At 38.2% G+C, this 15395-nt stretch overlaps 2 protein-coding genes across 3 annotated transcripts in view; both read right to left on the reverse strand.

Annotated features, from left to right (window-relative positions):
- The window catches only part of LOC113498093 (nucleolar and coiled-body phosphoprotein 1), a 28287-nt gene extending 26143 nt beyond the window's left edge, over nt 1–2144 (reverse strand). The window contains exons 1-2 of one of the 2 annotated variants that reach the window (XM_026878116.1): nt 2005–2144; nt 1780–1905 (exon numbers count right to left, since the gene is read on the reverse strand). The gene's annotated coding sequence lies outside the window, so the exon portion shown is untranslated. Of the gene's footprint in view, nt 1–1779 lie in introns of both variants that reach the window. The other variant, XM_026878050.1, reaches the window with a different exon arrangement.
- A 3715-nt stretch (nt 2145–5859) lies between these two features.
- On the reverse strand, nt 5860–14371 carry LOC113498490. The gene is made up of 8 exons (XM_026878538.1): nt 14136–14371; nt 13467–13646; nt 12794–12879; nt 12145–12315; nt 10745–10888; nt 10128–10268; nt 7305–7427; nt 5860–6972 (listed from the first exon to the last, which is right to left on the reverse strand). Exons 1-8 carry the CDS (start codon nt 14214–14216, stop codon nt 6870–6872), a joined length of 1029 nt encoding a protein of 342 aa, XP_026734339.1. The 5' UTR covers nt 14217–14371; the 3' UTR covers nt 5860–6869.
- Between the last annotated feature and the right edge of the window lie 1024 nt (nt 14372–15395).

A 15395-nucleotide genomic window follows, 5' to 3' on the forward strand; every position in this document is an offset into this window, starting at 1 on the left:
TCTAATAGAATAAGGGTTATAGAGATAATAGCACGTAATCGGCTGTTTTTAACAAAATAGTTATGATATCAATAAAAATGGTAAATCTACGAGTAACAGTTGCAGTATTGACTGGATAAAACGTAAAAACATGAAAAGAGTCCAAAAGTGCGTACCTACTATTTAAAAAATCACCGCTCTTGTTATATTACCGATTTCAGAGCACATCGTTTCTCGTTAAGTTTCCTTTTTCAATTATCGGATAACAGCTATGAATTTCAAAACTGTAACTAATTCCATGTCATGAATTGCTTCACACTTTAAATCATATTGTTAATCTTACTCGTGGAGCAGGCTCATCGTTCGAGTTGAATTACTATTTAACAGTAAGCTATTGTTACGATATTTTATAATAATTAACGTCTCATTGAAGGCGTGTTTAGATTAAAGTTATTAAATATTGAAGCAGCGATATAAGATTCGGAAACATTTTATTGTTGTCAAAACAAGCGCGCTGCCTCTACCGAGAGGTCATTGACTTTTCATAAAAAACACTCCTGGTCTCCGTTTAAAGTAAAAAGATCCTATCTTTTTTCCATCTCCTATCTTTGCTCTTGATTTATGCATGCAAAATAAAGTTATTTATATATTTTACCTGTCGGTATTATATAAAATATTTACCCTATTTTAGTATTATATCTCGTTTGGGAGCTAAATCTAATTTTATTAAATAAACAGTTTTGTTGTTTCATACTTTTGGATTGAGGCCAATATACATTTTTGCCTGAAGTACAGGCAGTTTAGAGCTACAGAAAGAATCAAGTTATAAACAGCCTTGTTGCTCCACTTTCATCGTTTCCGTCATGAATTGCGAACTCAACAAATACAGGATGTCCTACGTTTAGGCGACCGAAGTCGTGAACACAAGAAAATGCACATTTCCTGTTATAATACAGACCTAGAATTTGAAATATGACCTCACGTAATCATCTGCTAAAACTAGGGCGTTCTCATTTGTTACGAAATTAGTAAAATTGGGACGTGAGGGAAGGTTGGTTCAATAATGAAATAACTATGATTGATGACAAAGGGAAAATGTGGCGGATTAAACATGTACGAAAAGTTAACATAACTCTTTCTCCTTTTACAAAGATTAGCAGATTATCATGAAAGCTTCATTGAGATCCCTACTGCTATCGATGTAGTTTTGAGGTCGTCTTGAAAAAGCAATGCCAAGTAGGTTAACGCGTTCAGGAACAACGATTAATTATTGTGATTACTGGTGTAAGTACGTTACAATATAGATTGTTTTGCTATTAACTATTTTGTTAGCTACTATGACGTCCTCTCAAACAATGATTTTTATAAATAAGTTACAGCAATTACCTTAATAAAATGTATATGTATAGATTTTGCAATCATGCGCCCGTTACCTAAGTGGTACCTACCTCAGTTGTGCAATCAACCAATTGCTTATACCTACAAGAGACAGTGTTCATTAGAGCAGTGCAATTGCAGTAGGTATGCCTGTATGCAGTAACCTGCAACATCCACCTCCGCTAGTGACACTGGCTGAACCGGATGATAATCATTTTGTTATTTAAAACCGTTTCAGACTGTTAAATAAGTATTTTAGTTTATTTACAAATGTTTCTCGACACTGTTTTTCTGTTTACATATTGTGTTGTGAACACTAACGATATTATGTATTATTTATAGCTACCCATGGCTACGTAAACGCGTTGTCGTCAGAGAAGTATAAGAAATGCATTCAGGATAAACAAGTGCAAGCGTACATACGTGCACTGAATCCGATCGGTGCGTAGCCGCCGCCGGTGCGGCCGGTGCATTCAGGATCAGCCGTCCGGATCGCGCGCTGTCAGGCGGACGTATCAAAAACAACAGGGAGCGAATGGATGCGGCCGGCTGTTTATAAACATTGAAATAGTCAGACGAGTTAAACGATCAATACCGAGACGGGCACAAAATCTAAGCGGCCGGGGCCACGCTGGGCCCCAACCTCACCTGCCTCGCGGAATCAGCGGCGTAGATAATAGAGTGCACTGGACCGCAGACGCAAGGCGTCGAGTGCAACGCAGCGAGAGCGATCACACGAACGTACTGAGCGGGCGGCTGGCGGCGGCCGTGTGCGCGCCGCCCTAGCGGTTACGTCACGCGGCTTTGACAGCTGGCGCACGAGGTACGCGAGCGCGAGCGCGAGCCGCACGAGAGGGGCCGCGCCGCGGCGCCACCGTCGCGCGATCAATAGCGCCGCGCGGCGTGCCGCGTCCCGAGCGCGGCCAGCTGCGTGGTGCGACACCGCGCAGCCACACGGGACGCCATCGCCACCGCCGACAACGCGCGCTCCCGCCGCCCGACACCCGACGCCCGCCGCCTGATGCTTTGCTAATTGTAACTCAACATCACTGTTCCAAATACTTACTCAAAGCATTTTCCCTATTTATGAAATTAGATACCACAGACCAATACAATTTCCTTAATATAGTTCATACAAACTCAACTTACAAAATTATAATTACGCAGTTTCTTAGATGAAATAAACACAAATGCGTTAGTTTATAGGCGGATAACGAACCGACGTATCATGGAATAAGTTTAAGATTCCTAACATCAACAACAAAAAATTAACAAACCAAGTAGATACGGTTCGTCGCACCTCCAAAAAATATCATCGCAATTTCTTCCGCAATGACTTTATCGCAATTTATTCCTGTGCAACATGAAAAGTTCGACATGAAAAGTTTCACGCTGACTACTACTACTACCTGAAACAGGATTGGATCCTTTTCAAGAATTTACGAAATTGTAGCAATCACTTTTAATTTAATTGTTGACTAACAGCCGTTTTCAATGTTCTATATATCCAATGCATATGGCTACTACCACTAGAGATAGAATTTTATAATAATCTATACTTTTTAAAATAATGGTAGGTCCCTTTTTGAAGAGTTCCTAACCCAAAGGGTAAAAAACAAACCCTAAAGTAGATCAAATTTATTTCGTCATCATCATCCGCCTTGCCATTTTCCCAACTACTATGTAGGGGTCGGCTTCCAGTCTAACCGGATGCAGCTAAGTACCATTGTGGTACTAGGAGCGACTGCCTATCTGACTTCCTCAACCCGGTTACCTGGGCAACACGATACCCGTTATTACGACTGGTTGTCAGACTTCCTAGCTTCTGACTTCACGTAACGACTGTGAAAGCTGATGTTTCAAGGAGAGCTGGCACCCAAAATTCAAACGTGCCTTCCCAAACATGCAGGAACTCTATGTCTAGATCGTCACCCATCCAAAGACCGACGGCGTGAAGCGTAGCTTAACCTGTGATGTATCAACTAATGCAGTTATAGCTTAGCTATGAGCTCCAGCTAAGCTTTAAGTTAGATGTCTAATAATGAATTTCCTTTAAATGGCATTGTTTCTTATGCCTGGAAGTAAACTATTCTTGGAACTTCATATTTGCCTGCAAATGCCTTAAGATTGTGATTTAGTATTGTGTGACCCTCGATTTGCCCTGGCTAATTTTAGTATTGAAGTTTTAAACTGACAAGAACGATTCTAATAATTTTAAATATTTAGGAGTACTAAGATTATTTGACGAAACAACGAGTAGGTTCTTCTTGTTGTTCACCGCCTTGCCTGCCGCTGCAGTGAAGTGGTCCGCAGACTCAGACACCACGGTCTACCATGGGTTGCATGGCTCATCACGCGAACACTAATGATATTATACTTTGAGCTCTTATCCTTGGTGCCGTCGTCGGCGTACCAGCTATATTAGGAACCTAATGGATTGGTGCGCGATGATGCCAAGAGGACGGACGGTATGTCTTTGTTCCTTTGGAAGATGGGTAGGCCTTTGGTGTGGGACGCTCTTTGTGTCGATCTCTTGCGCCAACTTCTTCCCGGTTAGTCGAGCTGCACTGTGCTCAAACGGTGCAAAAATAGTTATTTAATTGGTACTTACTTTTTTGGGCTGAATACCAAAACTCTTAAAAAGATTTAGCGTAGCCTCACTGACACTTCCCGTAATCCAAAGGCAGGTTTACCGCGCAGAGAGGTTTAGCATTGCCATTCAACGTGGTAATGCCGTCAGTCTTGTGAGCTCACTCCCCAGCCAACAGTGACGCCGTTGAGTTTTTATTAGTTGAGTGAAGTTTGTTATTATGACGTGTACAACATTTAATTAAACTAGTTTGTAAATACATAAGTATTAATTGTATCATATCATAGTTCTGTTCTCAATTGAGTTTCAGAAGAAATTATTAAATCAATCGCAATTTGCATTATTCTATTTTATTTATGTATGATTTAAAAGTGGGTCTATAGCAATCGAAGAGTTATTTTACATCGATTCTACGAATGATGAGTAGGTTCAGAAGGTTCAGTGTGCTATGAAGTTCTTAAAATTAACTGAATTTACCTATTAGGCACCTAAAATTTTCTCAGCTTTTCAAAAAATTTCTTAGTCATAGCCAAGAAAAGCTTTTCTCAACTTTCATGCTGAGATAGGTAACAAATTGGGTCGGTATGTATCAAAGGAAAATACATCACGTATTTTCAGTCGCATAACGCCAGAGGACCTACCACCATGCCCACCACATTTTTATGACGTCGTTACTCTATGACGTGGTGAGCCCAGACCTATGTACCTTGCTCATACCTATATAATAAAACATTCAACCTTTCACGCGGGACCGATGATGCGTTAATGAGTCGAGCGTCTATTATTAGCCAGAAAAAGCCACGCATTTTCCGTCATATATAAACCGACCCTTACTCTTTATATGGGTTGACATAGTCTATGACGTAAGGTATAGCTAATTAACAAGAAGTTCAACAAAAGTTTATATTCGTACACATGAACCAATTGTTGTAATTCTGTCATACTATTTGAGATTTGATAATCATCATCAGCCCATATTCTGGCTGCTCGCATCCAGCTCCTGCCAGCCATCCTGCGCATATCATCACTCCACCGTTCCTGAGGACGACCTACAGCTTATAAGCACGTACCTAATACCTTTCTAATATTTCCTAAAGACGTGCGTGTTATTTATTTTTATTATATGACAAGGATGGGCTGATGATAGGAGTTCCTACGCTTGACAAAATAGTTTGCGTGTTAGATACCATTAAACTTTATCGCTTTTTCGCGGGCAACAGAAAGTTACATTACAAAGCTGAGGAAATTGCTAATCCCGAAAAAAAATGATAGCTGCAATTGAAAAAAAAAACTAATGAGCGTTATGTCGCTTTAGTATGGTTGCCGCGTGCCTTTAGGTACGGTGCGCCTACTATGGCCTATGAATATGTGCTTAACTCATTGAATGCGGTACCAAAAATCTGATCTTAGACCTTAGTAGTTGCGAGGCATACGGCGATAGGGGTGCACCATACCATGCGCACAGAATAGCATGGATTCTGAATAGGTAATGATTTGTCTGTAAGGATTGAGGAGCGAGGAGTGAAGGATTTACCATATTTTTCGACCGGATTTTTTGCTCATAGGTAAAATAAACGTCTTTAATGAAATTGATAATCTGAGTGTTATATGGTATTTAATATAATTTCCAACTCTTGTAGTGGTGAAAATGGTTGTGTAATGGACTTTTATCGATTTACACACATTTTGTCCATCTTTTGATGACAGTTGGAATTCTGTATATGACGAAGTCATCTCTAGCAACTTCAATAGTGTGCCGTATGGTAATGTTTTTTTAATTGAGGTAATTGTAGTTTTAAATTTGTAAGTAGAACTGCTGGCCACGTCTATAGCAATCGGATGTGGGAGTGTGTTAGGGCCCCGTGCATGGGAGAGTGCCGATAGGAATCTTAGACAGCAATCAAAATCAAATACAATTTCAAAGCAGGCATTGCTTTATTACTTCATAATAACGTATTACTTGAACTTTTATACACAAAGAAACAAATGAGGACAAGTCGCAAATTCCAAAAAGATTATAAAAAACTGAACGTTTTTATCATCACTGCCAAGCTAAGACTCGACTAGACGTCATTTCATTATACTATTAATATCTTCAAAAAGCGATAATAAATAATAAAACCTACTGAAGTTGCAGAAAACTATGTTCATTGAATGAATTCATATTCACCGTTGACGCAACCGTTGATACCTAGGTAACTCTTTGCGTTGAAAATATGTAATCTAGTTCAACAATCTGATTTATTTTCTATTTGATGTTTACCCATAAATCGGATTGTTATTGTTTCTTAAACAACGCATAAGTTCTTAAATAGATAAATAATATGTATTACAAAAAAATATTGCATCTTAATGATGTATATGAAAATATAAACAGTTGAAGATTAACACTGCTTTGGTCTGTTGTAACTATTGTAAATCTGTTAAAACTATAAAAAAATGAATTACAAAATGCTCAATGTGTTACGGCATAACAATATGGCACTTTGATGATCTAACACTTAATCATGAAACTGTAATCTTAATCACTATGACACCGCGGGCGCTAGTCGAAGTTCAGCAAATAAAAAACAGCAGCTTGGCAGCTATAAACATGTGGGCGATAGAAATTAAAAATCTCAAAAACTTTGACAAGCTTTACACACTGGCATCGATAAAAAAGAAAAGCAGTTACACCGTCAACTTTAAGTACGACTTGTCCACGTGTTTCGTACAAATCTAGAGTGAAAAGAGAATATAGAGGCAACATTGGCAGTGTTTATAAAATGGCACTACATACAATGACAAATTACGGAATGGTCTATAACGTTCTATACAACATTCGACGGTGATCAAGTACCAAACTACCAATACGATGGTTCAGCTTTAGAGTCGCAGTTGTTAACTATATTATATTGCTATTGTTGGTGTGGGGGTGGGAACTTCAGTACACTTTCAGTTGATTCTTGTCGTCGAAGCCGGCGGAGTGGCCGGCGTTGCGAACTATGAATGAGTTGCCGTCGAAGTGCATCCGCCTTTCGCCACGTCTGTGTACAAACACGATACGCCATTAACTTATTAACTTTACTGCAATATGGCTACCAACCTACTCAATAGTATCTACTATCAAAGATACATTTCATAATTAAATGAAATTTTTGGCAAAACTGTTTTCTTAACACGATTGCAAAAAAAGTTATAATTTTACACGCTAAATAATAATTAATCTCAGCGATTTCTACTGCTTGTGCCATGTTTCTAGCGTCACCAATCAAGTTCAACTTAGTTGGCAATGGGAGACCAGCAATCTTGACACAGCTGGTCTACTATTGAACAAGGCATTACTACATTCTTGAAGTAAGCATATCCTAATACATACCGTACGAACAGGTGTTGGGTCTGGCCGAGCGACGCGGTGCAGTGTAGGAAGGGGCTCGTGATGGACGCGGAGCCGTTGCTGGGGCTCGTGCGAAGCTGGTACTTGTGGCTGCACCGATGGATCCTGGCCATATATGCAATTATTACACGACATTCATAAAAGAAGCCAAAGGTGAAGGAAAACGTCGTGAGGAAACCTGGTTTGTAATCTGATCAATACTCAAACGGTTTATAATCGGGAGGAGACCTGTGCCCAGCAGTGGGAGGTATAGGTTGAAATCATATTCATATCAAGAACGTAAAAATATAAGCTTATTAGACGATCAATTTCAAAACTTCCGAACGTATAAGGGCCTACCACTAGGCACAAAGAAAAACGTTTCTCAGCGCCGTGTTGTACGCTGTCACAATTATTCTGCAACAATATTACTCAAAGTCTTGAGTATGAGCTGTTGCCATAAAAATATCCGTCTAAGAATGTCGGAAGCTGGTAGCTAATGTGAAAAACATCCTATTTAATAAAAATACAATATAAGTACTTTCAAAAGCTTGTTTGTTTTTTATGTTCATCAGGTAGAAGTCTATTTGTAGATTATACACCGTGATTTTTTAGTCGTCTTACAAAAGCAGCCCAGTTCATGTATCCAATGACTAGAACACGTTCATGATAAAAAAAATAGGTATTTATGAGATTTGAATAAATTTAAAATGCAATTTTTATTCAATAATATGATGCAATTCGTAGTTTATTATAAACGCAGCTCTGTTGCGAGCGCGGTCCGAGCCTTGTAACAATGGTGAGGGGCGCGGGCGGCGGCGTTTTTATCATTTTTAAGAGTATATTTCAGATTTCTCTTGTTTAATTTTTCTTCGTACTTATTATTTGATGATAAAAAAATAATAATCGCGCCTAGGGGTGTTTTATTTTTACGTCGGTATTTTTATTAGGTATTTTACGTCGGATACATGAACTGGGCTGCTTTTGTAAGACGACAAAAAAATCACCGTGTATATCCAATTAATCATATATTCTGTGACTTAAGTTAATAGGTAGACGTCTATTTATTTGCAGCTATATCCATCATATATTATATTCTATGAATTAATAGATTCTTCGTTACCAGTCTCGTTAGGCGGATGGGTCAAGAGGCTTTTGAAGAAAGAAACCTACTCGAGACACGGCACGACTTGTGAGGAGGCCTCTCTTTCTCGAGATCTCATGTCACCATCCCGTATGAATTTTAGTTCCTATGTGGAAACGTTTCGTATGAGACAGTTCCATATAATCGCATACCGTCAGAAAATTAAAGTTCGTAACCGGATATCACCAGTTTTGTTCTGAATCGAATGCAGCATTTAACTTCTATTGGGATTAAGAAAATCAGTGAATTCAATTTTTTTATTTGTGATTGTATATAGAAACTCAAATCGACCGAAAAAAAATTCTTAAAAAGCGTAGCAACTTTTTCAGACGAGGTTTTAGGCACAAGAGGTATAAAAAATTAACAGCCGGGATCCATAGACTTTTAGTCCTGCATGACCGTGTCCTGTGTCATCTTTCGAATCAGGTTAATTGGTGTTTAATAATTACAAGATTTGCCTATCACTTTATGTCCACCCCTTATTGACTTTATAGTTCATTAAGTATCAAAAGCTTTTTTTTAGGCATAGTTTTTTCCAATTTGGTCAGAGGAATGCATTTTTACACTCAACTCAGTTCGCTTTGTTCTAATTTTGGAAAAAGAAAGTTATCAGCGGTCTTTACCATGGCGTGACTAAAGTAGTTTACCTAATGATAAAGGCCAAGCATTCCGTTTGTTAGGTACCTACACATTTTACAGTACAAAGTAATTTCCTTTAAAATCTTAGAATAGTAGTCTGGGCACACAGTACTATACGACGCCAGCTCTTTTCAGTTTCACACAGTTCGGAAATGACGAGACAATTCAACGGGAGCTTTTATACGCAACGGCACGTTTTCCCACTCGTGCGCTACTAGCAGCCAGTTGCCACTACGACGTGTTTTCAAAGGTATGTGTTAGCAAAGTGCCGTTGTAAGAGACATGGTTGAAAAAGCAGGATTAAAAAGCTTGTATTTTAGGGACGTGTGAACAAATATTTACTTTTCATTTTTGCACTACAGTTCTACATTTCTGCAATGAGACCTGGGCCGTGATTCTGCTATTTACAATGATCGATGAATGAATGCCAAGTGGATGCAATTTGACAATATTTTTTTTTGTATTGACTATGAGTGTGCTGCCCCATGCTAAATATCCCATGATTGTATTGGAATAATACGCACAGTGCCAATTTCCATTCATTCATTGGCCATTGTATACATACATTGTAAATAGTAGAACTGGAGCCCTGTAATAGTAAGTTATTTTAGGCAAACCATGATATTATGCAATTTATCAGCAGCGGTGGGCATTGGGCAACAGTCTCATTACCTCGGTACGAAATACGATTTGCGCCCCAAGATTAACTAAGCCCATACAACTGATTTAATAGTTCCAGAAAAAAAAGTTAAACTTTCTTGTAGTCATTTTTCATTTATTACATTATGGATGAATTGATTGCGATTTAATCTAAAATTGTGCGTTCTGTATAATCAATGCACATAAAAACATGAAATTTCAGACTGTTTTTTGACGATACATTTTCCGTGACATCACTTTTTAAATCGATCGATGCATGTATAAATTTATAACGCAACCTTCGATGTGAAGACACTGTATAAAAGTCAATAACATATTGATCGATGAAGGCAACTTGCGACTAAAACTACAATGTGTGTATTTCATCATTCAATATTTATTACCTGACCAGTCCATCAGCAGTTTGGCTGACGCGAACGTTGTTGATTATCCAGTTGTCAATGCCGTCATCGGTAAGCCAATACTGCGCCGCCTGCAGCAGCGACAGCGCTTCGTTCACATACGACGGACCGTGGCGAGACTCGCTGCATGACAATCCAATTAATTACTACCTTATTAAGTACTTTAATACCAGACTACGGACTAAAGTAGACCGAGGAAATGCGTTGAATGGCAAGTTGCTAACAGAATTAGCAAAGCAAGAAAAATGTTGCTGTATAGGGTTTTTCGAAATTGCACTTCAGAGGCATCTTATCTTACTTATATTGTCTTCTAGGATAATCTAAGTTTTAAGATAATCGAAATTTGTGCCTTTACCATTATTTTCATGTCTTTGCTATAAGCTAATGGATACCTCATATGTGATGAGTCCAGATTGCAAAGTCACAAAGTTCTTTTTGTTTAATTCCGGGTTACATCCCATTGTTTTTTGTACACTGATTGACTTGAATACCACACCCAGCATTTGAAAGCGGTGTTTCAAAAACATCCAGAAACTTCCAAGCCGAGAAGTAGGCAAACTGATGGGAAGCAAAGATAGAAGGTAACGATGGTGATTTACTTATAGAATACGTTGAGCGTGAAGTCCTGGCTCATGTCGAGAAAGGTGTCGGTGGTGGTGCGCGTGCCCGCGGCGTCCACCAGGTACACCAGCGCGCACTGCTCCGCGGTGAACGACACCCCCTTGTACCACATTTTCGCGTATCTGTAATTATTTTTATTTACAACTAACTGTTCCAGTAGTGTGAACTACGTACGCAGTAACAGTCGATAAAAACAATGCAGACAGAAGTAAAATTATTTTTGGAAATTCTTCCATACTTTATCACCTTGTAAACCTTCCCCCTGGACTTTCAAGACTGGAATAAGCCAAATCGAACCAGCCGAGACTAACGAATAGCAATTCATTTTTAAATATCTATAATAACGACGGTGCAGAAGTTACATTTTTATTCGTTACTACGTTCAAATTGATAGTGACAAAGACATTAGTGGCAGTAAATTCAGTTTCACTGAAGATGGCCCTTAGTCAAACCTAATTGACGCATGGTAACTAATATCCATGGGATTATACCGGTATAATGATAATAATAGTTTAAGGAATAGTATTACTGCTTAGCCAAAAATAAAACAAGATTCTAATGTTGGGTAAAAAATATGTGAGACCCTGCCATTTTCACTAGGTCAGGTCACCGTGTACCCGAAAAGGGCTATCTAACTGAATCCAATATTTAATTTTCATGGACACGAGCAGGTATGTAAGAAACGGTGTCGATATCAGTGCATTGTTTGACTACCTAAATTTTTTCTTCCTTGCATTTTGCATCAAGGATGCATATGAATTACGTGTTCTCGCCCTCAACCTTCCAATCCCCAATTTGTATTAATGAGATCAGTCCTCGGTACATCGATTTTAATTAAATATAATTATTTTTTGGCACCAATAATATAAAGTTTACAACTTTCGGCTAGTAACCCTATATTTTACCGAATAAGATTAAACTATACGAAGGTTTTATCAATTTGACACACGTAAGTACAATTAAAAACCCAGAATTGCATAACAATGCCGCGAGAGAACAATACACATCAAAGCTGTCGCGGGCCGTAAAGGCATTAAGCTTGAAACTAGTTCAGCGTACTGAAAGCACTTAACTGCAGGCATCCTCTTACTGGAACATTATTATAAATTCTAAAGTAACAAGTTTATTGCGACGACGCGAAATAGGAAAATTGCACTAGGGATCAGCGAGGGCCTTTGTGGAACTCGCCGACTTCCAGCGCCCCTAGCGATTTTACTTCACACAGTTTACAATCGTATCTTGTTGCAGGAATTGGTAACTAGGTTCTAGCATGTGACTTTTGTTAAATTCCCTAGGTGTGAACACATGGCAAGCAGTGCCAAAATAGGTTAGGAGAAAAAAAGACCAAGTTAGTAAAGTTAATAATTTAGAGACTGACTTGTTATTGCCCTGCTGGTGACGGGCCTGAATCTCGACTCGCGATCCGTAATGGTAGACGCGTCCGTTGGGGTGGATGAGCGCCGCGGCCGCGCCAGACCTCGACAGCGCCAGGATTATATTGTTCTTCGCGTTGGTAACGCGCACTGCACCGTCAATTGTCATGTCAACCCTGGAACAATAAGCTTATTGAAAAACCGTCTCTATATAACTTCTCTGGCTTTACTCTTGTTCTTATTATTGCGTATAGGTTGTTTTTAAGGATTCATATAAGACAGCAAGAGTCCAGTGCTCGGTCCCTATTATTCTATAAGGAAACAGCTGTGCGACATCTATAAATCATAATTGTTCGAAATGCAAGATACACAGCAAGCAAGACCGCTATATTGTAACCATCGTTATTTGCTTGTTATCAAACTTAATTTTGCCGTCCTAACTAGGGCTTCTAATGTCACTCTTCAACTTGTCTATATATAAAATAGATCAAGTTTCACAAGACATTCGCTTTTCACTTAAACATTTATTTTCTTCAATTTTGTAAATTACAGTAAATAAAGCTAGACAGCTATACCCTTAATTTCTGATTAAAAAGACAAGACAAAGAAAGATAAATATACGCATGTTATATAAAATGAAAATCAGATTCTTACTTGACTCGATCCCTCAGGCGAAGGCAGACCGTGCCGTGAGGAGTCACCGAGGCATTATATCCGGCACCTCCCACCACATCCGTCATCTAGAACACATTATTCATAGAAAGCTACTGGATCTCGACTGATCAATTATGCAGATTTTAGAAAATATACTATATTTTCACATTTTTCATTCTATGAGACCAGAGAGGGGTGATTTTCTTTGTTGGATGTGTAGAGTATTGTAGAGCTTTGCATAAAACATCGCACTAACTGTTGTCCTACGTTGAATTAGTCTCAATCTAAATTAACAGGGCTTGTTGACCTGCATTTGATTTAAGCTGTAGAATCCTTTTACAATACATAGCACATTCTTCTCTATGCTTCTGCACGAAAAATGTAATAGAATGAGTCTTATTCAGAAAGAAATTACGATTTTATCTATACCACCTACAGCTTATCCTGTATATTGCTAGTGTTAGTAGTTTATTTTTGCCATATGGTTCACCTAAAAAAAATACATTGGTAGAATCGCATCTAAAGAGAATAGTCTTTCCTATAAAACTCACTCTCTGCACCTTAATTTTCCAAGGTCCAGAAATTGCCTAACAAGAAATCGTTGTACTTGTATATAGATTTCGCGAGATCATTCTTAGAATAAAAAAAAAACTTAATTAAGCTTGGTAATTACCTCCAGCTCCCGCCAGGTATCAGCATGATAGATGTCATCCCCTGGGTAGAAAGGGGCTTTGCGCTGGAGGGGCGCGCGCCATGGCGGCTGCCATCCTGTAGCGCCCACGAGCTCAGCTTGGCCGAGACCACCCTCGAGAAACTTGCTGTAGTCTTGGAAGGCGGACAAGTTCGACTCCTCCTATCACCATTGCAAATCACACCCAAAAAATGCGACATGAGAAAATATAGCCACATTATAACAACCTGCTGAAGAATATCACGGTCCCTAGCTGGACACTAGAGTCTGATGAAACCGTAATTTAAGTACAAATTACGAGTTACATAATGATTAGAATTGTCTCCTTTTTATAGTATACCTAAAGTTATTTATTAAACTGCCAACTTCTTGTTATCAGGTCCGAAAAGACGAACGTAATTATTAAACCACAACCGATATCAGTTTTCATATTTTCTTACAGCTTATTTTATCTTGTTCACTTTATATACCACCCCACTAGGAAAATATGTAGGTATAATCAGATGTCGGAAGGGAAAATGAAGGCTAACGAAAACGAAAAATTCTGTAAAATACGGTTGCCGTAATGTAATTTTAAAATAACCCTTAGTATTCGTCGTTAATAAATTGTTACAAGCTCAAGTAGGAGTAGCATTTTATGGGTCACATCACCTGATTGTAGGAGTGCGCTGTATAGACACTTCTGGGTCGGACAGGCATAGTCACATCCTTTCTAAAATCTGCATTTGCCATTTTAATACTTCTTCAACTTATAACTGTTAAGGTTTATACACTATTTTAAAAAATACATGAACAACAGTGACTATCGACACTGGAAAATGCTACATAATATAAATCATACTTCACGGTTGCAAAGTTATGGAAGAAGTCATTTGTCATTTATTTTTTCGTTGTTCGAAATTTAATTTACTTCTCTATGGCGATGACTTTATATTCAAAATCAACACTGGCCACTATATCGTAACTCCTTGTGAAACTTGTACGACTCAATTCAAATATTATATTTTTATATTTTAAATGCTAATGTATGTTTGGTACTCTATTACATTTTTAAAAACAAACAAATGCTTAAAGGCTTTTGATGTAATATCAATTCTGGCCTGAACTCTAGGAAAGGACACTAGCTACATTTACCACAGAACCTTTCCCACGATAACCAACCTCCACACGGGCAAAGCCGCGGGAAAAATCTAGATTACTTGCGTGTTCGTAAAAAATACAGTTTCAGATTTGATACACTAAAATTTGGAGCACAGCCTCTTGTCAAAGGTCAGAGACCTATGAAGAAGCCTAGACACACTTCCTCCCCCCCCCCTTCCATATCTATAACAAGAACGCCTGGATGTTATCAATAGCAAAGATAAACATTTTTGGACATTTGATAACGCCTTTAAGGGATTCAGAAATAAGTTTTATTAGTCTAATAATATTTATATCTATGCTTACGTATCCGGTAGATCAGATTTTATTCCGTACAGAGAACAGGGCATCAAAGGTGTGAAAAATATATTTATTAATTTACATGAATTCAAAAATGCTGCTAGTCTGCTACTCAAATACATAAAAGATTAAGCTAAAATCTTTTTTCTTTCAATTAATGACTTATTTTCTGCAGTTTCTTGCTTTTACTTATAATAAGATAATAATCTTCTAATATATAAAATTCCTGTGTCACGATGTTAGTTACCGTACTCCTCCGAAACGGTTCGACCGATTCTTGTGAAATTTTGTATACATATTGGGTAGGACTGAGAATAACACAACATCTATTTTTCATACCCCTAAGTGACAAGGGTTGCCCACACTAAATTTTTTTTTTATTTTTTGGACGTATTTTTTTGTTTTTACTTTTTTTATAATGAAGCATTAAAAATACATATATACAACTAGAAAAAAAAAATATTCGGCAAA

The sequence above is a fragment of the Trichoplusia ni genome, chromosome 1, assembly GCF_003590095.1.
Source record: "Trichoplusia ni isolate ovarian cell line Hi5 chromosome 1, tn1, whole genome shotgun sequence".
Classification (NCBI taxonomy): Eukaryota; Metazoa; Arthropoda; class Insecta; order Lepidoptera; family Noctuidae; genus Trichoplusia; species Trichoplusia ni.